General features: G+C 49.6%; 2 protein-coding genes across 2 annotated transcripts; both read left to right on the forward strand.

The window, feature by feature from the left end:
* The first annotated feature begins 8,729 nt into the window (after window positions 1–8,729).
* On the forward strand, window positions 8,730–12,561 carry cnga4 (cyclic nucleotide gated channel subunit alpha 4). Its single transcript, XM_067261470.1, has 7 exons — window positions 8,730–8,788; window positions 8,888–8,994; window positions 9,233–9,816; window positions 10,032–10,277; window positions 10,640–10,805; window positions 10,995–11,444; window positions 12,509–12,561. The coding sequence occupies exons 1-7, from the start codon at window positions 8,745–8,747 to the stop codon at window positions 12,559–12,561; spliced, it is 1,650 nt and encodes a 549-aa protein (XP_067117571.1). The 5' UTR covers window positions 8,730–8,744.
* A 5-nt stretch (window positions 12,562–12,566) lies between these two features.
* Window positions 12,567–27,178, forward strand: trappc10 (trafficking protein particle complex subunit 10). The gene is made up of 23 exons (XM_067260947.1): window positions 12,567–12,704; window positions 14,466–14,547; window positions 14,802–14,937; window positions 16,208–16,407; window positions 16,648–16,843; window positions 17,084–17,195; window positions 17,687–17,934; window positions 18,057–18,203; window positions 18,408–18,522; window positions 18,777–18,853; window positions 19,069–19,160; window positions 19,345–19,485; window positions 19,901–20,013; window positions 20,252–20,787; window positions 20,982–21,123; window positions 21,285–21,452; window positions 21,714–21,943; window positions 22,127–22,227; window positions 22,460–22,586; window positions 23,296–23,460; window positions 23,912–24,092; window positions 24,561–24,755; window positions 24,979–27,178. The coding sequence occupies exons 1-23, from the start codon at window positions 12,644–12,646 to the stop codon at window positions 25,224–25,226; spliced, it is 3,813 nt and encodes a 1,270-aa protein (XP_067117048.1). The 5' UTR covers window positions 12,567–12,643; the 3' UTR covers window positions 25,227–27,178.
* Window positions 27,179–27,286: the final 108 nt, after the last annotated feature.

Below are 27,286 nucleotides of genomic sequence, written 5' to 3' on the forward strand. Positions count from 1 at the left end.
AGAGAGAGAGAGAGAGATTGAAACACACAAGGGGTCGGCCCCAACGTGTGAAGAGAAACACAACAAAGGTGAGAGTGAGGGAGATCAAAGAGGCCACACACACACACACACACACACACATTCTGTTTGCACTTGCCACTCCAACCTGACGCTCACCCCAAAGGCACAGATACGTGTTGTCTACATAACTAAATCAACCCAACCAACCCAACCGATCCTAACACACTAGCCTAACATACCGTGTAACATTCTGCTCTTACAGCTGGAAAAAGTCATCCTACCGCATGGTGCCTGAATTAGCATTGTCCTTAACCTGTTTTCTAGGGCAGGCAATAATGAATATGGATAAAGGACTAGTCTAGAAGGCCCTTTGATATCTCTCTCCTTATTAAGAGTTTGGAGTCTGGTTGGTCCTCATCCTGCTGTGAGTGAGTCAGACGTGTAGTCCACTCACTCCGCCTTGAACACTCCCTTCACAACACACACCACACAGGAGGAGCAGAAACAGGACTGGAGAGAGAGGACGAGATGGAGGGCAAGATGAGGAGGAGCGAACAAAACAAAATAACAGAGAGAGGAGGATGGAGGGCTAGAGACAGCAGGAGAGTGGGTGAGAATGAGATGATGGGTGTGCAGAATGTTCAGGAAGAAACACAAATGTGAATCAGGAATCGAGAGCGACTAGTAAGGCAAGGAATAACACGTTTTAGGACAACAAAAATAATCGCAACGATCCAGTTATGAGGTTCAGCACAACACTGTCGTTTTAGATATGAGAGTCAGATGGACTGGGAGGTAGGCAGGTTCTAATCCCAAATCAGGGTCCTTCTTATCTCCACTGAGACTCTAGTCTAGCCCAGAGCACATGAACAGTGACCCAGGCACTCACATCCATCTGCATCAAACCACAATCATGCTTTCACACTGTTCACTGGACATTACATCAGCCTGCCCGCTCCTGTAGTCCCAGAAGCAGCACAAAGCCCTTTGAAACATTACTCAGAGGAAGGGTATGAACATTTGGATTTCATTTTGTAGGCCAGCGCTTGAGTTTGAGCTCAGACCAGCCCTGCAGCTTGTGGCAGTACTGGAGGGCTGGGCTAACAGGCATTCAGGTCTCCCTTTCTGCAATCAAAACAAAAGAGGAGCCGACCGCAAGCCAGATGTCTGCTCTGGGACAAAACGCAGCGATTCGGACCTGAGTAGGGACGCGAGGAATGCATTCTTCTGGTTGCGTAACTCACGCTGTCAATGGACTGGGAGGCTGGGAGCGGAGCAGGCGGGCGAGGAGTGGATAGACAAGGAGCGCAACACAGAGAGAGGCGTCCCGGCTACACCCAGCCCTCCTCAACAAACAACGACAGCTCCAAACACGACGTTACTGTTTTTTTCCGACCAGCCCGATTCCCTGTTCCAGTGACATCATCATGCCCCTGGGCGCGGAAGGTGGTGGAGAGCTGGAGGAGCGTGCCCAAGACAAAACACACTCTCCTGGTATCCATAACAAGACTGCCATCCGGGCCCGTGATTTACTAGAGGGGTGCGTTTAAAACGACCGCCACCTTGCCCCTCAGGCGCCCTGGGGGCGTGAGGACTCTACGCACGCTATGGAAGGTCTTGGAGGATAAGTCACCATGCCAGAGCACTAAACACCCACCCAGTACCCGAGGATAGCCTGGCGCGGGCTGGTTCCAGTTACAGTGCTAGTCCCTTAGAGTTGCTATGTATTTATAGCTGGGGCTAGCCAGATCCTTCACTACGGGAAAGCAGTGATCCCAACAGACACCACTGGCTCTGTAACACCCTCCTTCAAGTCCGCTTCAGCAGCTAAGCCCAGGGGCAAGGGCCACACCTGTCATAACCCCTCACAGCGGGATGTCACTTCCTGATCCAACAGAGGAGTAGAGCAGTCTGGGAGTGCGTTAAACTAACAACCTGGCTTTACAGCTACCTAAAACAATAACTGTGACCGTCAAAGTGAGTTAGCGCAATGACAAACCAAAGTACACTACCCTACCGAAACCCTTAGTGTTACACTACAGATAACCTAACAGCAGTTGGGCATGGCTACATCTCACCATTAAAACACCAGAGATGGAAAATATGACTAAACGAAAGTGTGTGTGTTGAACCTGACTAACAGCGACACATTTGAACTTTCAGTGGTGTGTCAAACTTGCAAAGCTGGTGTTGTTGAGATGGCCTGGTTCTAATCAGCTGTGTCGGGCAGTGTGAGGGTAATCTTGCGTGACAACTGGATTTACGAGATCACGACCACACAATAATCATTTATTTGTATGTGCCTGAAGGAACTACTGGCAGTTATGGGCGTGGTTGAAGTTATCCTGTGATAGACGGATGGTTCATCCAATCACCTGCCAAGTTTTTTTATTTTATTTTTATGCCAGACCTTTTCCAAACAGTTTCCATGGACGACTTCCCAGATGGATACGTGTAACAAACCATCTGGTGAGTCAGGTTAGCATGCAGGGAGCATGACAGAGGTTAGCTGACCATAACCTTGCTGACCACGTTCTAACACTCACAGCGCGAGGCCCCAAAGGGAGGTGAGCTTATTGTGCCTATTGCACAACTCTGCAAAGTCTTGTGGATACATGTGGTTGTTGTTGCTGCAGCTTAAGCTTTGGCGACTAGTCATCACAAGCTAAAGAAAGATGCTGAGCTGATGGTCAAGTACTCTGGGAAAGTAGCCTAATAGTTTGGTGCTGGAGGGGTGGCGGGGAGGGGGTGGGGGGTGTGGCATTGCTACTCAGCTTGTCTATGAAATTCTTGCTTGCAGCTTAAGTTCAGGATCAGGACATGGTTAAAAGGAGTCAGGTGGCTGAGCGGTGAGGGAGTCGGGCTAGTAATCCGAAGGTTGCCAGTTCGATTCCTGGTCATGTCAACTGACGTTGTGTCCTTGGGCAAGGCACTTCACCCTACTTGCCTCGGGGGAATGTCCCTGTACTTACTGTAAGTCGCTCTGGATAAGAGCGTCTGCTAAATGACTAAATGTAAATGTAAATGTAAAACAGTTGTGTAAAAGTTCCTAGATGGAGCAGTGACATCACGTTTACAGGCTAGATTATTATTCATTAGTGTACTCGTAATCGGAAGCATTAGATTACAGGGTTTCCCGCAGCACTTTTCAGTTAAGGCAGCCGCCTAAGCAACACATGCCTGGCGCCTAAACTACGTCGTAATTTAAAAATTAAAATGTATAGCGATATCTGCCCTTGTCCTGTTTTCTCCCTTCCATTCCAAACCGTGACCAACGCCAGTCTCCCTTCTCTGGATGCTGTTACCAAATATGAGTGTTTGCCATGTTATACTGGCCCGGAACAAGTACCAACAAGTAGTTTTTGTGCATCTCTACCCGCAGGTATTGCCAATTCTTCGATTCAAAACATCTGTTAACTGAACTGCATGAACCGGCTAGCCTACATTCTGTTAGGCAGCAGTGTTGCTGTACATTTCCCCATACGACGCATCCGTAGCAACACGCCGCTATACTTGGCTCAGGCAGGAGGAGATCTGAGACCAGAAACTAGGTTATCGCTGGAGCCTGTATGATGCACAGACCATGTGACTAGCAGCAAGCCCTTGTGCACCAACAGGACTGGGAACCTGCCTCCATCTCTCCCACTCCCACCTGCCTCCATCTCTCCCACTCCCACCTGCCTCCATCTCTCCCACTCCCACCTGCCTCCATCTCTCCCACCTGCCTCCATCTCTCCCACCTGCCTCCATCTCTCCCACCTGCCTCCATCTCTCCCACCTGCCTCCATCTCTCCCACTCCCACCTGCCTCCATCTCTCCCACCTGCCTCCATCTCTCCCACCTGCCTCCATCTCTCCCACCTGCCTCCATCTCTCCCACTCCCACCTGCCCCCATCTCTCCCACTCCGAAAGGGGTTTCTGACGAACGTCAACTCGCAATGCCTGACCTGCCATGTCTACAGTCACGCCTCGGTGGGACTCACTCAGCTTTGTCACGTGTGGATTAACCAGACATTAAGACAGAGACAGTTGGCTACTGAAATGTAAAATAGAAAAAACATGTTACCTGAACACAGGCCCAGGTTGGCGGCTAAGCCTCCATGTTGGCTGTGGTCCACACAGACGCCAAGCTGTGGGGCATGTCCCCAGCTGCCCAGAGCGTTCTCTGGCTCAGGGAGCAGCTTAACCCCGACGGGCCTTTTCTCTGGACGTCAACTCCTACCTAGACGGAGAGAGGAGACATTTACATTTAGTCATTTAGCAGACGCTCTTATCCAGAGCGACTTACAGTAAGTACAGGGACATTCCCCCTGAGGCAAGTAGGGTGCAGTACCTTGCCCAAGGACACCACGTCATTTGACACGGCCGGGAATCGAACTGGCAACCTTCAGATTACTAGCCCGATTCCCTCACCGCTCAGCCACCTGACTCCCTACACACACACACAGGTGAGGGTGGAAGTTTGCTGTTACAACACTGAGCAGTAAACACGGACGAAGGCAGCTACAGGCAGGCAGAGCCGTCACAGATGAGCCTTGACAGCCCTGTCGGTCCACCCTGTCACACTTCCTGAGACTAAACGAGAGGTCAGGTCTCACTGCTTAACGATGCAGGGCAGAACAGGACAGTCCTTGTGTTGGGAGATGATTATGGAGCGACTCGACCACAAACACCACACGGCAACAAGCGAAGGACTGTGCTTTTCGCCCAGGTTGCATTTCTCATACCCCCTCGCTAATTTGCTCCGCTAGCTCTCCTCTCTCATGGAAACAGGGACAAACTCAGGAGAATCCTGAGGGGGTATGGTCACGTGACCCAGGCTCATTTGTAAAGATGAGACAAACTAACCAGCTGATGTGTCATCAAAGAGCTGCGCAGGTAGCAAGGACACTCAAGGTAGCAGGCACACCTGGCGGGGTCGACCGCAAACACACACACACACACACACACACACACACACACACACACAAGGATGATAGATAGAATACAGACATCAAGCTGGCAGACATTTGTTCTTTTTCAGACAGGGAGTTGAAATTATGTCTTATGATTACTTACTGGGATTTTTGTGGTTTGGATGATGAATGAAGGATTTGACGGCATTCCAACAACCACTCCCAGAACTCAGATTCAGTTCCTTATACAGCTCCCTCACAGGGAAACTAACACGGCTTAAGCATGCTGTGACAGTAACCAACTTCAATTATGTCTCATAGGGCATTTCCTTCTCTACCTTATGAATTATTAGCCAGACATAAAGAACTGTTACAGTTCCGTACAGTACAGCTTTCCACCTGGCAATCCTGCCGACAGTTTGTGACAATGTTCATTTAAATTCTCAGAAGAGAAACTCTAAGGTAACCTTCCACAACCTATGGAAACTTATAACCTCAGTATTACAGGTTGTGGACTTCAAAAAAACTGACAATTACAAGTCTTAGTAGCTCTGAAGCAGCGAATTTTTTGACATAATATGGTTCAGTGTACCAATTTAAACTTTGCCGCTCACTAATTAAATGACTGGAATCTCATATGATTAACTGAGTCAAGCCGAACAAGGTTCTGCATAATCACAGGCAGTGAGAACAAGATAAGATGTCAGACTTGTTGGTTTTAGAGCAAAACAACTGATCTCAAGCTGCTCAGCAAGGGATCTAACATTTCAGTCAGAAAACAATAAACACAACCTTTCAGTCCCAATAAAGGAGTATGTCAATAAGATAAGCTTGGAGAAATGCAATAGGAGGACTGTCAGTGCTACTCAATGGGACATTCGTTTTCAGGTCAAATTCTTCCCAGTTGTAAAAGGCTCAAAGTTCAGCTGTTCAGGTCCCAGTGCAGGAAACTTATGATAGGAGGCAGGAAATTATACACCAGGAATACATGGCAGAGGTTAGGGTGAGTTAATAGCACTGAACTCACGCAGAGCAAATACCCAGGTCTCCCAGCACTCGGAAAGACACCACAAATAACACAACACCAGACTGCCAGGGTGCAGTGAGAGGCATTTTGGCAGTGGTTGGCCCCCAATCATGGGAATGGTTTGTCTAAATTATGGTCATGCTCTAGTTAGGTCAGGCTTTAACTGCTACGTTTTATGGGATCTCAGAATGCCTATTCTGTTCAGTGACAGAGGAAGGGGTAGAGTGAGGAGAGGCAGGGAGACAGGGAGGCAGGGAGACAGGGAGGCAGGGAGACAGGGAAGCAGGGAGGCAGGGAAGCAGGGAGGCAGGGAAGCAGGGAGGCAGGGAAGCAGGGAGGCAGGGAAGCAGGGAAGCAGAGAGGCAGGGAAGCAGGGAGGCAGAGAGGCAGGGAAGCAGAGAGGCAGGGAGGCAGGGAAGCAGGGAGACAGGGAAGCAGGGAAGCAGGGAGGCAGGGAGGCAGGGAGGCACTTCAGCCCAGCCTGTTCTGCCCCTAGGCAGAGTCAGGTCCGCTAGAGTGGGTCTTCTTTGACCACCCACACACATTCATCCCACACACTAACAGAGCAGTGTATGATAACTGGTTTGGGTGCATCTATATCGCAGAAACTCAATTGCTATCCACAGACGTTGAGGAAAATCTGGGGGGTAGGGGAAATGATCCCGTTCGTTTTTTATTATATAAATTGACCCTGTTTCATATAAAGGCTCTCTTTCCTTGCTGGTCATGTCAGCTACCACACGTCTGTAATCAATCATTAGTCAAGAAGCTATCCATTATCTGTGACTCAATAAAGTCAATCATAACCACGTTAGCTACCAGAGCGCTCCTTCGTATCCATGGCAGGGTTGTGGTGTTACCACACATGAAACAAATATACATTTAGAATATACTGGGGCCATTTTTGATGTTTCAGAAACTGATAATTTGTCAACAAACTGGGAAAAGGCTTTCCTCCTCAGTAGTGGGCTGACAGCCGCAAGCTGTAGTGATCTAAATGTCAGTCAAACTACAATAAAGTCCTCAAACCATCTAATTGGTAGAGCTACTGGCTAGTTGTAGTACTGTAATGTTGTCACGACAGCTAAGCTCACATTCCAAGTGGCTGGTACTACTAGCGTTAGCTACGTTAGCTAACTAGCTAGCTTGAATTAGCATTACGAATAGAAAATACCATAGCCACTATCACGAGAAGAAAATAAAAATACTTTCACGAATTAGACAGATTGGGTAACTTGCATCGGATACCTTTCTGTACATCAAGCGAATAATTTCCACCACAGCATATTGCCAGTGAATAAAATAAACAAGCAGCCAATGTGTAACGTACCAAGGCGCGGGCACTGATTGAGTTAGCCAACTGAGCTAGTTAGCTGATACTAGAGGTTAGCTAGCTTATTTGCGTCAATCTTTTAACTGGCTAGCTAGCGAGGCTCAGCAATATTTAGCATATTTTGAACACTTTAGTTAAAAAAAGGATGAATGGCAATGTTGCCAAACTGGCAAGTGAAGTAGTTAGTTTCTTACCTGGTTGATAGATTTGAAAATAAGTAGCTATCCCCTGTTGCTGAGAAGCAGTGATTTCGTTAGCTGGTTAGCCTAGCTTCCTTGCTAGCAGTGCCACCTTGCAAACGATAGAGGTCCAGTGAACTCCGCTGTCAGCAGATCAGCAGTAGCGCGAGGGAAGGCAGCGAGAAAATAGGTTCTTGTTGACTACTAAATTGACTACTTGTCCTTTGGCTTGTCACATAGAATATTCCTTTAGACCTAAATTTAAAATTCAAAATCTGATTTCACAATCACTCTCTCCTTTTCGCAGCCATCTTACTGGAATTCCTCTGTCACACACACCCACACGCAAGATCCCGGACAGAGGACGCAATGACGCCTTCCAGAACCGCTATTCCAAGTCAACTCCCTCCTCTACCGCCCTTGAAGAAAGATTAATCCAAAAGATACAGGAGCACTTGTTCTCCCTACCTTACATCTGTATACTAACAAGTTCAACTCATATTTATTTTCTCCTTTTGAAAATTACATATTGAAAATAATTTGTAAAATAACTTGTGATATATATATATATCAATGTTTGCACACAAGTTTCCAAATATTACTCTTAGACCTATATTGTAATGTTTTAGTTTTGAACAGGAAGGTTATTACACACCTTGAGGATAAACAAGCCCCTGGGGTCCTTCCTGTGTTTGTTAGAGAGCCATACTTCCATGGTGACCAAAATCACCAGCCCAGGTGAGGCTGCTCATTATGGGAAACAAGCAATGCTGCAAAGCACAAGCCAATCAGTCCAAGCAGGGCAATTATACTCACTGTTAGTCAACACTTTTTGTTAAGGCTGTCAGGCTTTGTCAGTCAAACCGAAAAGACACAGGTGAATCATGTCAGATGTGAACACGGGTCACCTTAGCCCAGAGAAAATGCTCTAAAGTCTTTCCGTCTGAGATTGGAGAGAACACACAGGATGAGCGGATGGGAGAAGCTGTTCCGATGGCGTCGGACACAGAAGGAGGGCGGAGATGGAGTGGCGAAAAAAGACGAGGGGAAAGATGAGCAGAAGGCAAAGGAAGTGAAGCCTAAAGTAAAGTGAGTGACTGGTGGGATACAAATGACAAAGCAAAACAACAGCTATTGGTTTGTGATGTAGCCAGGTTGATGAATGATTGAAGGAATTATTCTGATGTGATGAAAACAATGTGCACATCGTCTGACAGCATTTAATGCAGTCCTTTCTCTCTGTGCCAACAAGCTGGAGAGAGTGGGTGGTCGATCCGTCTGAGGAATTTTACTATGGATGGCTGCAGGTTATGATCTTTCCCATCAGCTACAACTGGGTCATCATAATTGCTAGGTGTGTGCACTGAATGTAGCTCCTCTTGTCTTTGAGGTAGAATGTGACTGCTGCCAGTCATGAATGTAATGAAATGTTTTATTTCATTTTCATTTCTAGGACATGCTTCTATGACCTTGAGGAAAACTTCCTGGCGGTTTGGCTCACATTGGACTACATATTTGATTTCCTATTTGTTATCGATACCATCATCAAATTTCGAACAGGTAAATAATTTACTGTAGGTCATTTTCATATATTTCTTGGCCGAAAATGTGAGCATCAAGGAAATATATCAAACCATTCTTGTTCCTCTGTGTGAAGCTCGTCCATTAGGTTTTATCTCGATCTTTGAAACCCTAAGCCCTTTGTGATGACAGTGTTTATCATTATGTGCATCTCCAATTATCTGCAATTATGAACATCCTGACATGACATGCTCTGTATCTGTGATGCCCTCTGCAGGATACTTGGAGCAAGGCATTCTGGTCAGGGACATAGCTCTTCTGAAGAAGCATTACCTCAGCTCTTCTGGCTTCCTGTTAGATCTGGTGTCCATTCTGCCCACGGACCTTCTCTATATCTATTTCGGCATCCACTCCCCCCTAGTGAGAATCAACCGCTTCCTGCGTTCTCCCCGCCTCAACGAATCCTTGGATCGCATGGAAACACGGACCTCCTACCCAAACACCTTCCGCATCACCAAACTCATGCTCTACATCTTTGTTCTAATCCACTGGAACGCCTGTGTGTACTTCTCCCTCTCCAGATACATAGGCTTCGGGGAAGATCAGTGGGTGTACCCCAACATGTCTAACCCTGACTTTGCCTCCATGCGCCGCCAGTACTTTTACTGCTTCTGGTTCTCGGCACTGATCTTCACCACGGTGGGCGACACGCCGGAGCCGCAGCGCGAGGAGGAGTACCTGTTCATGATCGCCGACCTGCTCATCGCCGTGCTGGTGTTCGCCTCCGTCGTGGGAAACGTAGGCAACGTCATCACCAGCCTGAGGGATCGTGATCACGTGTTCTTCCCCAACCACGAGCTGGTGAGGGTCCGGAACCATCTCCACTGGGATTACAGATGAGGTCATACAAATACGACCAGGAAGTGATCCTCTAGTCACACTGGCCCAAGATCAAATATGATAATGAAGCTAGTTTGACTGGAATTTTTGTTTGGGCCTCAACATGGTGTCCAATTCGTCCCAGGGCGTTCAAGTACAAATAAATTGTCCAAACGTTCTTCTTCTCATAATTCTAGGTGAAAGCCTACTTGCGTAACCGTGACATCAGCAATGAGCTGCGTAACCGTGTGAACGGCTGGTATCAGCACCTGTACATCAACCGTAAGATCACAAGGGAGAACGAGATCCTGCAGCAGCTGCCGGTCCAACTCCAGACAGAAATCGCTGTCAGCGTGCACCTGCCGACCCTCTCCAAGGTCACCATCTTCCAGAACTGTGAGAAGAGCTTGCTGGAGGAGCTTGTGCTCAAACTCACGCCACAGGTCAGAGGTCAATAGTTGGAATCCGTTTAAACCCTGCACATTGTCTGGTACCATCAGTGGGATGTATTCCCTTTGTGGCAATGTCTGTGTATGTGTGGTCAGCTAAAACAGAATCTTCTACAGCTTTCTACATACCTCTCCTCGCCCCTCCTCGCCCCTCCTCACCCTCCCTCACCCCTCTTCACCCTCCCTCACCCCTCCTCACCCTCACACACTCCTCCTCACCCTCCCTCACCCCTCCTCACCCTCACACACACCTCCTCACCCTCACACCTCAACTCTCCTCCCCTAACTTAAGATGTCACTTCCTCCATTTTGAAGTCTCTGGGGTGTTCTCCATCTTGATTCCCCTCCCCCTGCAGGTGTACAGTCCAGGGGAGTATGTGTGTAAAAAGGGGGATGTGGGACATGAGATGTACATCATCAAGGAGGGGAAGCTGGCCGTGGTGGCAGACGATGGAGTCACACAGTACGCTGTGTTGTGCGATGGGAATTTCTTCGGGGAGATTAGCATCCTCAACATCAAAGGTGACAACTTGAGGAAATAAAAATGTTAAGTCGTGATTTGGAAGGATGGATTGATGGATGTGTTTAGGTTTAAGTTGTGTATGTCTGTTGTTTTCCAGCACAATTTCAAACATCAGGACGATCAGTACAGACACATCATATACGTCTCGTATTTTAAAATGTCAGCGTTAAACAGGCGTGTGTTCATAGGTAACAAATCGGGCAATCGCAGGACAGCTAACATCCGCAGCATCGGCCACTCTGACCTCTTCAGTCTGTCCAAGGAGGACCTGACAGACACGCTATCTGAGTTCCCGGCAGCCAAGCGCCTTCTGGAAGAGAAAGGACGTCAGATCCTCACCAGGATGGGCATGCTGGAGGAGAGCAGAGAGGGCGAGGAGAAGGAAAAGGTAGAGACCAAGCTGGAGAGGCTGGAGGAGAACCTGGACACCCTGCATACCAAACTGGCTCGTCTGATGATGGAGCTGGAGTCTAGCAACCGCAAGATGCAGGCCAGGGTGGAACAGATCGAGTGGGAGACTGAGGGCTGGGAGGAGAGGCTAACTGAGGATGAAGATGGAGAAAGGGATGGAGAGAAGGAGAGGGGAGAGATGGATGATTGGGTGGAGGGGCAACCAGGCATTGGAGAGGAGGAGGTGGGTGTGCTGCTGGGACATGAGCATGGACGGATAAAGGAGGAAAGGGGGGAGGATGAGGAACGAGGAGAGGGGGAGCAAAAAGAGGAAAGGGGGGAGGAAGGGGGGGGGAATGAACTAGAAAAGGAGGAGAAAGGATTGAAAATGGAGGAGGAAGGAGGGGAAAGGGAGGAGGAAGGAGAGGAAAAGGAACTAGAGAAGAAAGGACAGGAAACGAGGGAAGAAGGAGAGGAAAGGAGGGAAGAAGGAGAGGAAAGAAGGGAGCAAGGAGAGCAAAGGAGGGAGGAACAAGAAGAAAGGGAACTAGAAGAGAAGGAGAAAGAAGGAGAAGAAAAGGAACTAGGAAAGGGGTAGCAGAGAGAGGATACAGAAGAGGTACAGGGAGAAGTAGAGAAAGGATAAATGAAAGAGATAGGAGGTGAAATGATACGAATGTGGAAGAATTATGGAGGAATTAAAAAGGATGTTGGAAGAACGAAACATAGAAGAAAATGTAGGAGCGATGTGTGGGAGGGAAGAGCAGAAATGGTTGGTCAGTAAAAAGAGATGGAGGGGAAGTTAAAATGAAGTTTGAGATCAGCCTTGTGTGAGACTGCTAAGGAAATCAACAACAAAGTAGAAATTACTTGAAGTGATACTGTAGTTGTTCCAACTTGTGCCAGTAGAAGACAGCTCACAATATCAAAGAGATGCACCTCGATGATTAATGTTCACTCGTATAATTGCTGAACTAATGCAAGCATGTGTCGGTCGACATGCATTTATCATGTCATAGATAAGCCTGTTAAGAAAATCAACATAAAATAGCATGTAGAATTGTTTAGAAAGGTCATTGAACATGAATTCCAAAACAAATCTATAAGCAAGCCTAGCACAGGTTTACATTATGTGTCCATTGTATCATTTTGGAAAATAATGACAAAATGTGTTCTCACAATACAGTATATTTATGAAAACAGTAAACGTGTCTAATTACCTTCTTATCTTGAACACATAACACATTGTAAGGAAAGTGTAATTATTCATGATTCTTGAACTATCCCTTTAAATTACGTGGAGTTTACGTAGTTCGTATGAAGGTGTTCCAGGAAGTGCAAGGGGACACGGGCCCCATCGATTGATCACAACTGCACACATAAGCATTTACTAACAACAACCTGGATTTTCGGATGACATTTTCATGGGGGGCCACCGTTAATACTCATGGAGCCTCAAGAGGAAAAGCCAATTATTTACACTATGGAAAACAAGCCGATTGTGACATGTGAGTGTTCTTTCCGATGTTGCAGTCGTATTTATTCAGCCTGACAGCTAGCACGCTAACTAACGTTAGCCAGCTAGCTAGCTATATGACACTTGCTGTTCTTGACTTAAACGAAACAGTTGCCACTGCAATTTGCCTTCGAGGTTATAGCGTGGAATGTTAATACCTAACTAGACAGCACGGCATGTGTATTTATATCGCATGATAGACCAGCAATAGAAATGGGATACCGTAGTCTCTGGACGTGAATCTCGTTTCGAGTAATAATATGTCAACTAGCTAGCAACATTAGCTACCATGCTAGCCGGTAGCTACCTATCTATGGATACGTCAGAGCTCGTGCAGCAATTTTTGGTACCTGCTGTTATCACGCAAGAATGCACCTTGCTGCGATAAGTGTTCATCAAAGTCACACCGATTGCAGTGGCGACCATAGAATGAACAAATTGGCAGTCTAACCCCCATGCCGGCCTCTCGCGTCTCAAAGGTTATTTTAGGAATTGACCCTTTTGCCAGGGTTCGCTCGGACGTCAGTGTGTTGCCTTCTCCATTTAACGCTGATGAATCTACGAGTACGGCTGTGGAGTCATAGGCTACAGCGGGGATCTGAACTAACCGTGTGGTTGGTCAAAACGGCCAAGATGACTTGTCGGTCCCGTTTTAGACAGCAAGGGCTTGGGTTTCATTCATACGCCTCTATACGTTTACTGGTTGTATCTTTACGTGCCAAACATCCCTACCCCATAAGACCAAGTCTCTCTTTATGGGATAGACGCACTGCTTAACTGTTGTGGTGTTATTAGCCGTGCTTCAGTCAGATTAGAGACCCATGGCTGTTGCCATGTGACGACTAAATACACAACAACGCTCGAACAGGATCTTGACTCCGCTCAAGGAACACACGATGTTTCCCTTCAGCATATGTTCGTGTTGCATGTCTTGGAAGTTAACCTATTGCCTTAGCCTACGTTTTACCAACCCAACATGTTTCTTCCCACGAGAAGACCAACTTCTTACATGGTTCTCAGTGCATTATGCGTCGTTAGCCCACTTGCGGTAGAGAATGCTACGAACTAGAGACTTGGTACCATCTGCTACCTCCCTCGTCCTACGTCTTCCAACACAAGCGGTGTTTGGTTTTAGAGGGGTCGGGGTCTCACCTGCCGTCCCAGTACATTTTCAACACCTGTGCTTTTTAAAGCTCTAGACGTGAGGGCAAACTGAAGCAGGAAGGTGATAGCCAAACAGACTTGCACGGCTTTCTGTGGTGGATGGACAGGGGAAGCTGGACTGTTAGCAATGGTGCGGTCTACACCAAACACTAGTAACACGACTATGCAGAACATTGTAAAGATGTATTGTTTTGCATGTTTCATGCTTTATTGGACAGTTTTGTAAGTGTGGCAGGAAAGGCAGGCAGGGAGAGGGAGAGAGAGATAGAGAGGGAGACATGCAGCAAAGGGCCAAGGCTGGATTCAAACCGAGGCTGCTGTGGTAAGGCCTCAGTGTTGTACACACTTATCCCGTGAGCTACTGGAACGCCACACGAGAACATTTTAAATAGACATTTCAGTTCAGGTGTTGATGGGTAATGGCTATTGGGTATCATCTGAGAGACTTTGTGTTGCACCCCTTCACCCTTCTTTCCTTCCCTCTGTCTCTCTCTCTCTCTGTCCCTCTCTCTCTCTCTCTCTCTCTCTCTCTCTCTCTCTCCCCTCCCTTCCTTCCCCCCTCCTCCTCTTACACCTCTTGTCCACTCAGGCGCTGGGGACCAGGCTTTATTTACGTCTCTCTACACCCCATTGGCCCAGCAGCTCCCCAGGGAACCAATGGAGTGGAGGAGGTGAGTGCTGCCAAGGGCATGATGGGATATAAATGAACTGGTGTCGTTTTGGGATGATAGTTACCGCTATTGTAGGCCTGCAGCATCGAGTACACTCTCACGTGCATTGGAAAGTCCAAAAAGAAAACGTGATCGAATTAGGCTAATGGATAGCCTACCCGTCAAAATTGCATTCCACTACTCAAAGTCATAGAAGCTTATTGCTGTATAAGCATGTCTAAAGAACATTTCTATTGTGCTGTTTGTCTCTGTAGGACATATGGCAGGGCTCCTAAGATGATTCACCTGGAAGCTAACTTTGTCCAGTTCAAGGAAGACCTTCTCCCTAAAGAGGGAAACAAAGCCCTTCTAACCTTCCCTTTCCTTCACATCTACTGGACTGACTGCTGTGTAAGTGGAATGGCCCTCTGCTGATGTTTCCTGTCCACACACTCTCTCTCCCGCACGCGCACACACACACACACACTCAGGGATCCACAAGCGCTTCTTATGGAATCAATCCAGACTTCACAGATTGCCTTTTGTGTTTTGAGAATTCAGAAACAATATTTTTCAGCAGGCACACACGCATTCTCTAAATTCAAACTCTTATCTTTCATTGCACTCCTTGCAAAATCCAAATGACTGCTCCCCTGTTTGCCTGCCCAGAGGAAGAGCTCAGTGGGAAACAGGAACATGGAGGGTGATTGATAGTCAGGCATGGGAGCCTCGGTTGTTTAAGGAAGTGCAGTCAGCGGCTCGTGACCAACATGGATGATGTTGCGTAATGGACAGTAGGCAGTGCTGAGCGGTGTAAGTAGGTTAGCTCGTTAAAAGTTTTGTACGGTCTTAATTATCTCCCTGGTCATTAAAGGGGATGTTTCATTTCACTCCCTTTTTAAAAGCTGTTTGCCACAGGCATCCATTCAGAGGAAGAGGGAATAGGGATCGTAGCCGTGGTAAATGTGGGCTGTGGAGTTTGTGTGTTTGGTCATTTGATTCCCTGAGGAGTTTCCTGGAGAGATACACTCTGGGTTTGCGATGCAACTCAGTACGCACTTATTTGAGTTATGTCTATAACAACAAACATTTAAATCACAACCATAAAACTGTCATTGCTCCAAGCAACGTTCCCTTCTATGTGGTTTAGGATTCTGCACTCAACTGTGTTTTAGCGAATATGCCAACACATCTAAAAATTGTGTAAAAGCAGTAATTGTGCTGAGCCTTATTTAACTGCAAGCTTACTCATTAATGATGTGTACCTATTCTTAGACGGCTGCTTACATATCACATATATGCATGTTAAAGCCATTATTCGGTGTGAGTAAAACGGTTTGACTTCACTCAAGCTTGCTTGCTTGCTAGCCTAGTTCTCAGCTGTCAACTTGCAAGATCTACTGTAAGATCGTCGTCACTGTTGTTCCAGTGTTGTTGCACTTCAGCCTCTGGTCAGCCAGCCGCAGAAACTACACAATCATGTCTTTAATAAATAGGTAATAAGGGTGTATAGCTCAGTGGTTAGATCACTTGACTGTAGATCACGAGGTCGCAGGTTCAAAACCCCCCGTGTGTTGTACGTCGCTCTGGATAAAAGCGTCCGCTGGATGAATGCGTTATCTCGTCAGCTGAGGTAACGATCCTCCTCCTCGTGGTTCAAGTCGTCCCGTCTCCCCTGCAGGACACGGAGGTGTATAAGAGCTCGGTGAAGGAGGACATGACCCGGTGGCAGAGCAGCCTGCGCGTCCACGGCTCTGCCGATTGGGTCATCGTCGTCGTGGAGACCAGCGACGCCAAGAAGAAGAACAAGACCAACATCCTGCCGCGCTCCTCCATCGTGGACAAGATCCGCAACGACTTCTGCAACAAGCAGAACGACAGGTGAGTCGGCGCCGGCCGAGGAGGCCTGTGAACGCGGCACCTTTATCTCCTTCTTACTCAGACACACACACACACACACAATCTTACGGGCAGAGTTTGAAAAGATCACACCTCACCAAGCTTTATGCCACTCTCTTTATTTTTCTCTCCTCTCTTTTTCATCTCTCCTCTCTCTCTCTCTCTCTCTCTCTCTCTCTCTCACTCTCACTCTCACTCTCCCTTTCTCTCTCCCTCCCCCAGGTGTGTGGTTCTGTCGGACCCCCTGAAGGACTCGTCTCGTTCGCAGGAGTCGTGGAGCTCCTTCCTGCTCAAGCTGCGCACGCTGCTGCTCATGTCCTTCACCAAGAACCTGGGCCGCTTCGAGGACGACATGCGCACGCTCCGCGAGAAACGCACGCAGCCAGGATGGAGCTTCTGCGAATACTTCATGGTGCAGGTGCGTGTGTGTCTCTCTCCTGGGTGTGTGTGTGTGTGTGTGTGTGTGTGTCCTTTCGTGCTTGTGGCTGTATCCTGTGTGTGTGTGTGTCTTTCCTTTGTGTGCATGTGTGTGTGTTTCCTGTGTGTGTGTGTGCATTTGTCCCACTTTTTAGTTTTGTCTGTGTGTGACTCACCTCCACGTGCAAGTTTGTGTCTGTCTCTGTGGTGGTCTCATCTTTCTCTCTGTGTGTGTGTTTAGGAAGAGCTGGCGTTTGTGTTTGAGATGCTGCAGCAGTTTGAGGACGCTCTGGTCCAGTATGACGAGCTGGACGCTCTCTTCACTCAGTACGTCCTCAACTTTGGAGCCGGAGGTACGGTTTTCTGTTGGACGTTTGCTCTCACACGGCAACATCTCACACTGCCACATCTCACACTGCCTAGCTCCAAACAAAGATGGAAACCAGTCAGAAATAACAACTGAAACAAAGTATTTCCTGTCTGTTTGTGTCCGTCTCCCTTTGCTCATTTCCTCTCTCCACCTTTCTTTTTCCACTCTTTCTTTCTGTCCTATTTCTTTCTCTCCCAACTCTCTCTTGCTCTTTCTCCCCCCTGCTCCTCTCTCCCTCCCTCCCCCTGTCATCCTCATCCTTAATTCCTTACCTGTCTGCTTCCCCCTCTTTCTTCCTTTTCCTCTATACCGTTTCTCTCTTTCCCTCCTTCTGTTTACCTTCACTCTCCTCCCACCCACCCCTTTTCTCCAACCCCCATCCCTCTCTCTCCTCTGACTCCCCTCTCTCTTCCCACCTGTCTCCCCCCTCCCCTCTCTCTCTCTTCCCACCCCTCCCCCTCTCCCTCCCCCCAGATGGAGCTAACTGGCTGGGCTCCTTCTGCGCCCCGGTGAAGGCCTGGAGCGGATTGTTGCTCCGCCGGCCCATCGACATGGAGAAGCGAGAGGGCATCCAGCGTGGCGAGGCCAGCCTGCTGGACCTGCGCAGCTACCTGTTCTCCCGCCAGTGCACCCTGCTCATCTTCCTGCAGCGGCCCTGGGAGGTCACCCACCGGGCCCTGGAGCTGCTGCACACCTGCGTCCAAGAGCTGCGTCTGCTGGAGGTAGCCTAGCCTAGCTTAGCTTAGCTTAAGTTGCTTTTGCCTACGTTAGCTTATCTTAGCTGATTTTAGCTTAGTTTAGGCCCATGATAGAATCTAATCTGAGCTGTCGTGCTGCTGTGTAGGTGTCGGTGCTGGAGGGGGCGCTAGACTGCTGGGTGTTCCTCAGCTGTCTGGAGGTGCTGCACAGGATCGAGGGCTGCTGTGACCCCGCCCAGCTGGCTGCCAACTGCTCCCACACCGTGGGCCTGTGGGCCTACGCTACGGACAAGGTGGCTGCCTCGCCGAGCACTTTCAAGTTAAAAATAATATATTTTATTTATCTGCTGTAAAATACTCTTCCACGGAAGGAATGAGGAATGCATGTTACAAGCAGTATACAAGTCATATGAACCTTCCTTGTGAACTTGACTGAGTTGCTGTGCTGTTATCTGAATGTGTGTGTCTTACGTCTGTGTGTCTGTCCTGTGCTCCAGCTGAAGTGTCTGGGTTACCTGTGCGGGCTGGTGTCCGACCAGGGCCCCACCTCAGAGGACCTGAACAGAACGGTGGACCTGCTGGCCGGACTGGGAGATGAGCGACCAGAGACTGGTGAGAGACGAGGGGGAAACAGAAACAGAGAAATCTGGGATGACTGCATGTAAACACGCCTGTCAAGTCCCAATGAGCCAAACGGGTGACGTGTTCGCTCGTTAGCTTGTCTGAGTGGGTCTAGATGGAGATGGAAGCCGGGCAGATGAGATATGAGCGATGAGAGATGGGAGATGAAAGATGAGTTGTGGTTCTGAGCCAAGAAGATCTCGTGAGCTGAATTCTTAACTTGTCGGACTCTCATTCTCCCACAGTCAGCAGCTTGCAGAGCCCGTACAAGAAACTCAAAGAAGCGTTGTCGTCCGTGGAGGCGTTCGAGAGACACTACCTGGTGAGTTCACATCACAGGCAGGGCTGTCCTCTTCATATCGATCAATAAAGAAGATATTTAGTCTACTAACTGTCTAGGAATCAACCATTTTATACTATTCCCTCCTTCCTTAACCCCCCCCCCTCCATGATTCCCCCCTCCTTCTTTCTCTCTTTGTCCTCCTCTCTCTCTCTCTCTCTCTCTCTCTCTCTCTCTCTCTCTCTCTCTCCCCCCAGGAGCTCTCTCATGCTGCGATGGAGATGTACCGGGCCATTGGCAGGATGAGGTCAGCCAGACTGGTGGGGAAAAGCCTGGCTGAGTTCTACATGTGAGATCCTCTTTACCTTCAGCTACCTTAACGTGCACAGTGTACTCATGTTTTACCTCACCTATCACTCCTAATGCTTATTTAATGTATCCTTCTCATGACACCCCACTCTTAACATATACGTGTGTGTGTGTGTGTGTGTGTGTGTGTGTGTGTGTGTGTGTGTGTGTGTGTGTGTGTGTAGGAGGAAGGCGGATCCTGATCATGCAGAGAGCTTCCTGCAGGATGCCCTGAGGTCGTACGTGTCAGAGGGGTGGAAGCTGCCCGTCACTCACACCAGGAAGCAGATCGCAGCGTGTCAGAAGCTGCTCGTCCGGACGGAGGAGTATCCTCTACTTCTTGTATGGAGTCTCACCACACATTATACTTCCTGTATTGAGTCTTACCACACATTCTACTTCCTGTATTGAGTCTTACCACACATTCTACTTCCTGTATGGAGTCTCACCACACATTCTACTTCCTGTTTGGAGTCTCACCACACATTCGTCGTTCCTGCCACCCGACAGGAAGAGCCTGGCTTGATTTCCTTGCTGACGAGATCTCTATTATTGGTACTCCTGGCGGAAAGAAAATATATTGTCATTAATGGCAGTACCTTTTCGTCCCACAATCGTCAACAGTCTCTTTCTGTCTCACATTGTGAACACCCTCATATATCCTACACATCAGGCTGATCCATATTCACATAGCCCACGTTCCCTATTGGCCAGTTGGTGTCCTTGACCTTGCACCATTAGCTACTTGCAGACCAGTGCCTTGCTGGCAGGGGATGGGAATTTGACCAATGAAGAGAGGGAGCACTTCTGTCAGGAGATTCTGACTTTCGCCGGCCAATCAACAGACAGCAAAGGTAAGCGTGCAGGTGAAGACATTCTGAGTTCATGTGTAATTGTGCCATTAGTAGACTGAGGCCAGTGTCCAAATAATTCAACATCACCTTTGTAAAATAGCGATTTTTGTTGTTGTATGGTATTGAATTATTTTTGTGAAAGTTTGTATTTCTCAATGAATGTATGTTTTTGGAAATTAACGTTAATATAAAAAAGTAACTTTTTTTTTAACACTTTTTTTATCACATCCCTCCACAGCCCAGAAGGTGGCGCTCAGCATGACCGCCTTCGCCCAGCTCACTCAGCTGCAGTTCCGCCCGGCAACGGCGTCCGTGCACTCCGGCGCCGCCCTGCAGGTGGAGCTCCGCCTCCGCAGCCTCATGCCCGTCCCCGTACCTCTGGAGCAGCTGGCCGCCAGCCTGCACTTCAGCCTGGAGCAGGCTGGGACACTGGGCAGGGCCAAGGGGGCTCTCAGACAACCCAACCCAGGGATAGTGCACTTCCCCCCGGGCAGCTCCTCGGGAGGGCCCCTTCAGTCGTCCTTGGCTGGGGGTCCGGCCCTGGAGCTGGATGAGATCCAGGACAGGAGCCCCTCTGATAACTCCCTCAACTCCGCCGGCATGGTGTGCAAGAACACGCACCTGGTCATGCGTTGTCATGACAGCGGATCGTCGCCCGACCTGCCCAACTGCGTCAGCCCGGCCCCCGTTGCCATGGACGACGGAGCGCAGATGCTGAAGACGCACAACGTGACGCTGTTGCCCGGAGACAACAGCATCGTCTTCACCGCCCCGGTAACGTTTATTTTTAACAGTGCACTAGCGTGGACTTGTAGACTGTGTTATGATGCTGCAAGTACTCACTCCCATCCTCCCTCCTCCTCTCTCTCCCTCTCTCTCTTCCCTTCTTTTCCTCTCTCTCTCTCTCCCCCCCTCTTCCTCTCTCTCTCTTCCCCCCTCTCCCCCTCTTCCCCTCTCCCCCTGTCCAGAGTGGGGACCCAGGCACCTACACGCTGCGCCAGCTGTGTGCCACGGTGGGCCAGGTCCAGTTTGTCCTGCCCCACATCTACCCCCTGGTCCAGTACGAGGTGTACTCCCAGGAGCCCCAGCTCACTGTGGAGCCCCTCACAGGTACGCCTCTCGCACACACACCGACACACTAGCACACACTCTCTCACACACACACAAGACACACACTAGCACACACACGAGACACACTTCACAGACAAGCGCACACTCACCCACATAAACACACACATCTAACGATGCGTGTGTGTGTGTGTGTGTTTCAGAGCCCCTGCTGGCTGGCCTGCCCCAGAAGGTGAGGTTCACCCTGCAGACGGGGCACTACAGCGTGAAGAAGGGCGACGCCCTGCAGCTGAGCAACACGGACAGCATGCCCATCCTGCCCCCCTCCCCCTCCTCGCCCTGCGCCGCCACCATCCTCAACGCAGCCTCCGGTTAGTCTCGGTTTCTGCAGAGCAACATCAGCTGATGTCTCTGTTATGGATCTGTGTGTTTGGGAGGGGGAGAGGAGGCGGGAGGCGGGGTAAGGTCTTTGGAACTAGGATTGCTGCTGTACAGATTTAACCAGATTTTAATCCAGAGGGTATGAGACGTGTTATGATGTTAATCCCCCCACGGAAGAAAGCATTTTATCGGAAGCAAATAATGAACCATCACGTCTCCTCCTCCACCCCCCCTCTCCCTCCCCCTCCCAGAGCGTGTGGGAGAGGCGTCTCTCTCCATCCAGGCGTCTGAGAAGGTGACCAGCATCGTGCTCCCCCTCACGCCCCCCTACCACACCCTGGAGTTCCAGCTGGAGGTGCTGTGCGTCATCCCCTCCGGCCCCCACCGCCCCCCTGGGGAGAGGCTGACCAATGGGGAGGTCCGGCATCGGCCGCGCAGCTACAGCCACCCCGACACGCCTATGACCGCCATCGACCAGAGGGTACCGCCCCCCTGACCTCCCTCACACTTACCTCAAGATTATATACCGTTTAATTTTTTTATTACTTTACTTTTTAAGATCAAAAGTAATTTATCAAATACATGTTTTACATGTTATTTTAAGTGGTTTTGTGGTTTTGTTTTTTAATCAAATTTTGTGTCTTTTCTCTTTTCCCGACTCCAGATGTCTATAGACTGTCCCTGGTCCATCTACTCCACCCTCCTGGCCCTCACCTTCTACATCCCCTTTAAGACCAAACACTCACTGCTGTCAGCAGGCAACAGGTGAGAAACTCCCCTTTAATGTGGAGGTGATGGGGAGAGGTGATATGGGGAGAGGTGATATGGGGACAGGTGATATGGGGACAGGTGATATGGGGAGAGGTGATATGGGGACAGGTGATATGGGGACAGGTGATATGGGGACAGGTGATATGGGGACAGGTGATATGGGGACAGGTGATATGGGGACAGGTGATGGGGAGCTAACAGTGTTTCTGCCCCCCGGGCGCTACAGGAAGTTCATCCAGGTGTGTGTGCAGAACGTGTCGGACGTGAGCTTCCACCTGACAGAGCAGCACCTGACGGAGCAGCAGCAGGAATGCTCTCTGGAGCTCCAGTCCCTCAACACTAAAGCACAACAGGTGGGGAGAGGAGAGGATGGAACACAAGAGAGGAAGGAATGGAATGGAACAGGATAGAACAGAATGTACTGGAATAGAATGGAACATGTTTGAGGATAATATAACATAATGGAATAGAATAGTTGAATATAATAGAATGGAATGAAAAACATTGAGAAAATTCACAAGTGTAAAACATTGTTAAAATACTGTACCTTCATATTTGTGATCACATGGTGGGAAAACATTCTACATGTACAGCAGCACTACTGTAATCGCTAACACTCTACTGTGTGGAGGTGAACAGACTGTAATCACTAACACTCTACTGTGTGGAGGTGAACAGACTGTAATCCGTAACACTCTACTGTGTGGAGGTGAACAGACTGTAATCACTAACACTCTACTGTGTGGAGGTGAACAGACTGTAATCACTAACACTCTACTGTGTGGAGGTGAACAGACTGTAATCACTAACACTCTACTGTGTGGAGGTGAACAGACTGTAATCACTAACACTCTACTGTGTGGAGGTGAACAGACTGTAATCACTAACACTCTACTGTGTGGAGGTGAACAGACTGTAATCACTAACACTCTACTGTGTGGAGGTGAACAGACTGTAATCACTAACACTCTACTGTGTGGAGGTGAACAGACTGTAATCACTAACACTCTACTGTGTGGAGGTGAACAGACTGTAATCCCTGTGTCCCTCCTTGGAGTGCAGCTGGTGAGCAGTAAGCAGTGTGTGTTCTGCCTGTGGGAGGTGAAGTGGAAGGCCTGTCTGCCCGCCTGTCTGCAGTGCGTCTTCTCTGCCAGCTTCTCTCCCAGCGCCCACCAGACCTCCTCCTTCAAGCCCTACCACTACGACTTCCAGCTGGAGAGAGTCACGGTGAGCACAGCCTGGCCCTGACCCCTCCTGCCCTGACCCCTCCTGCCCTGACCCCTCCTGCCCTGACCCCTCCTGCCCTGACCCCTCCTGCCCTGACCCCTCCTGCCCTGACCCCTCCTGCCCTGACCCCTTCTGCCCTGACCCCCTCCTGTCCTGACCCCTTCTGCCCTGACCCCCTCCTGTCCTGACCCCTCCTGCCCTGACCCCTCCTGCCCTGACCCCTCCTGCCCTGACCCCTCCTGCCCTGACCCCCTCCTGCCCTGACCCCCTCCTGCCTTGACCCCCTCCTGCCCTGACCCCTCCTGCCCTGACCCTGTCTTCACACCCTCATCTGTTCATCTAGCAGCCGCTGTCCTCAGCAGTGCAGAAGACAGAAGGACATCCATAGTTTATTTTTCTATACCAAAGTCATGTGTGTAGTTTCATTGTGGTTGCCGTGTCGCCCCTGCAGACACTGTACAGCCTGAGAGCGGAGATCCTGCCAGGCGCCGGGGAGCAGAGCTGTCACTCTGGCACCCTCTGTGGGCTGGAGGTCTCCATCACACGCCTGGCGGAGCCCTCGGAGGGGGAGGAGGAGGTGGAGGGGCAGGGGGAGGCGGAGGGGCTTCGCACCACCAAGCTGATGTATGAAGGTGAGCAGGTGGGGAGGGAGGGAGGCGGAGGGGGGGAGGGAGGCGGAGGGAGGCGGAGGGAAGGGGGGAGGGGGCGGAGGGGGGGAGGGAGGCGGAGGGGGGGAGGGAGGGCGCGTGGGGGGGAGGGAGGGGGCGTGGGGGGGAGGGAGGCGGAGGGGGGGAGGGAGGGAGGCGGAGGGGGGGAGGTTCCTGAGCAGCGTTTGACTCAGAGGAACCGATTGTAAGTCTGTGTGTGCAGTGGTGGTCCTAGCACATTTGGAGCCCTTGGCAAGGTTTTCCCCTGCACACGGCACGACAATGGGTGTGAACACAAACGCACTACCTTTTTTATGCCAGCAGAGGGCAGCAAACACAAAAATGACAGAAAATGCCACCGCTCTCCATGCGGCTGCCCGGTTCGCCCGTGCCTAGAACCGCTAGTGTGTGTGTGTCTGTGTGCTTCCTCACCCTCCCTGCTCTGCCCCCTAGTGGCTGACAGCAGCAGCAGCTGGGCGGTGTGTGGTAAGAGCTCGGGGCTGGTCTCCATGCCCCTGGCCGCCTGCGCCACGCACAAGATCCACATCGAGGTGATGCCCCTATTCGCCGGACACCTGCCTTTCCCCAAGATCCAGGTGTTCAAGTACCTGCCTCACAGCGCCCTGCCCGCCATCCAGCCCGACCCAGGTGAGACCCTCCTGCTCCACCCCTCTGAGACAAACAGGAGGACGAATCAAGTACACAGCTTTTGGGCTACACACCTAATCAATCCCACAAATCTGTATTTGTCAAGAGGAAGAAACATTTGTGTTGTATTGCTGCATGTATACAATATGGAACGTAAGTAAATCCCTCATGTTGACGGGAATATCGCTTACGTTTTGAAACGATCTCTCGCTGTGGTCCACAGACAGCTGTGTGGAGAACGACACCCTCTCCCTGCTGGACAAGGCCCTGGACGACCAGGCCGACACGGCCAGCATCCGCAGCCGGGGCAGCGTCCTCTCCGTGGGCAGCGGGGAGCAGCAGCAGAGAGGCCTCCCCATGCCCCGTCTGGAGCCCTTCAGCCCCGGCCAGGTGTTCAACCACAGCCAGGGCCTGCAGGTGCTAGTGCTGCCCGCCACCGACGACCACGTCCTGGAGGTCAACGCCACGTGACCCGGGGCGGACGCCGCCTACCAGCCTCCTGTCGTCGTCGTCGTAGTTACCGTCATCACCACCACTCACCCTGGCGCCCACCTCTGGACACATGCTACCCAGGACTTGGTGGGACCTTGCTGGGCTGGAGCTGCAGGGTGGGGGGCCTTGGGGCGGCTGTTTCTGGAGCCCTGACTGAGGGGCGTTCGTGTGGGCTAAGCTAGCTGGGCTAGACCCGAGCATGAAACTATCACGACAGCGGAACATTGGCGTTATCGTGGACTGTTAGACACCACGCCACCTTGGAATATCTTAACCTCCTGTGTTTTTCCTCCCTACTTCCTTGTCCTCCTTCTTAGACTGTGTACGTCTCAGTGGGTAGATACAGTCCATCTCTCTACATCTTTTGGCTAAGAGAGCGAAACTCAGACGCTGTTGGGAATGTTTTCACACTAAAGTACTGTCATTCTGATTGATCGCCACTTTCAGAGCTTGAAATGAGATCCCGGACTGCCCCATAATGCTTTGCAGCTACACATTTGCCAAATCCCCCCCCCCCCAACTGGGTTTATACTTTCACCCTCCGCTCCGAACAACTGTATTAAACTTAGTTGCACCAAAGCACCCTGTGAGGAGAGCGTGTGCTTGCTTGTAGAGTGATGTAGCTGTCTCACTACTGATGTAGCTGTCTCACTACTGATGTAGCTGTCTCACTACTGATGTAGCTGTCTCACTACTGATGTAGCTGTCTCACTACTGATGTAGCTGTCTCACTACTGATGTAGCTGTCTCACTACTGATGTGGCTGTCTCACTACTGATGTAGCTGTCTCACTACTGATGTAGCTGTCTCACTACTGATGTAGCTGTCTCACTACTGATGTAGCTGTCTCACTACTGATGTAGCTGTCTCACTACTGATGTAGCTGTCTCACTACTGATGTAGCTGTCTCACTACTGATGTGGCTGTCTCACTACTGATGTAGCTGTCTCACTACTGATGTAGCTGTCTCACTACTGATGTGGCTGTCTCACTACTGATGTAGCTGTCTCACTACTGATGTAGCTGTCTCACTACTGATGTAGCTGTCTCACTACTGATGTAGCTGTCTCACTACTGATGTGGATGTCTCACTACTGATGTGGCTGTCTCACTACTGATGTAGCTGTCTCACTACTGATGTAGCTGTCTCACTACTGATGTAGCTGTCTCACTACTGATGTAGCTGTCTCACTACTGATGTGGATGTCTCACTACTGATGTGGCTGTCTCACTACTGATGTAGCTTTCTCACTACTGATGTAGCTGTCTCACTACTGATGTAGCTGTCTCACTACTGATGTGGCTGTCTCACTACTGATGTGGCTGTCTCACTACTGATGTAGCTGTCTCACTACTGATGTGGCTGTCTCACTACTGATGTAATTGGCCGGGTGCGTACGCCTGCGTGAGGTTATATATTTGTTGCCGTATACTGTCTTGAGTGTGTTGAGCTTAAAGTGACAGTTCACCTAATTTTCAAGATTTTAAGATAATAGAAAAATGTTAAAAGAAGAGAAAAAAAAATCAAGAATATATATATATATAATGAAAATTGGGTGAACTTTCCCTTTAGGTTAGATAGTGATTGAGGATTAGTCAGTGAAGTGGAGCGTGTGTGAGATGAACTTCTGCTGTTTGTCTGTTAGTCTCTTGGATGGGGAGCATGTGTCCCTCCCAGCTATGCACATATCCCTCCCTTCTCACCTCGCTGTCGGCTGTGATTACCCTGCTCTCCTGGCCACTGTACATACTGTACCATAGAGAAATAAATGTGATTTAAAGAATGGAAGGAGCGCAATCATCTTTTTTTGCTAATTCATTCTCATTTCTGAGCGTTCGATGGGAAATGTTTCGTTTTTCTGTTACGTCTTAATTACTGTATAAAAAAGCTATTGTATTAGAATGACATGATGAGAATGTTAATGTTCTTGTGTATTACACTACAGTACCAACACTAATCAGCATGATGCCATGATTGGAACTATTGTCTTTTTGGTAGTAGTGGGAAGTGGGAGATGAGGCTAGTTTTATGATGGATT

The sequence above is a fragment of the Osmerus mordax genome, chromosome 2, assembly GCF_038355195.1.
Source record: "Osmerus mordax isolate fOsmMor3 chromosome 2, fOsmMor3.pri, whole genome shotgun sequence".
Classification (NCBI taxonomy): domain Eukaryota; kingdom Metazoa; phylum Chordata; class Actinopteri; order Osmeriformes; family Osmeridae; genus Osmerus; species Osmerus mordax.

What these genes read in the sequence shown, in the direction of transcription:
- cnga4 (XM_067261470.1), top strand. Translation starts at nt 8,745, where the DNA reads ATGATCTTTCCCATCAGCTACAACTGGGTCATCATAATTGCTAG. An exon ending in TCTTCCCCAACCACGAGCTG is followed by an intron (nt 9,817 to 10,031) that starts GTGAGGGTCCGG and finishes TCATAATTCTAG; the next exon opens with GTGAAAGCCTACTTGCGTAA. An exon ending in TGCTCAAACTCACGCCACAG is followed by an intron (nt 10,278 to 10,639) that starts GTCAGAGGTCAA and finishes CTCCCCCTGCAG; the next exon opens with GTGTACAGTCCAGGGGAGTA.
- trappc10 (XM_067260947.1), top strand. Translation starts at nt 12,644, where the DNA reads ATGGAGCCTCAAGAGGAAAAGCCAATTATTTACACTATGGAAAACAAG. An exon ending in AAACAAGCCGATTGTGACAT is followed by an intron (nt 12,705 to 14,465) that starts GTGAGTGTTCTT and finishes TTGTCCACTCAG; the next exon opens with GCGCTGGGGACCAGGCTTTA. An exon ending in AGCCTGGCTGAGTTCTACAT is followed by an intron (nt 19,161 to 19,344) that starts GTGAGATCCTCT and finishes GTGTGTGTGTAG; the next exon opens with GAGGAAGGCGGATCCTGATC.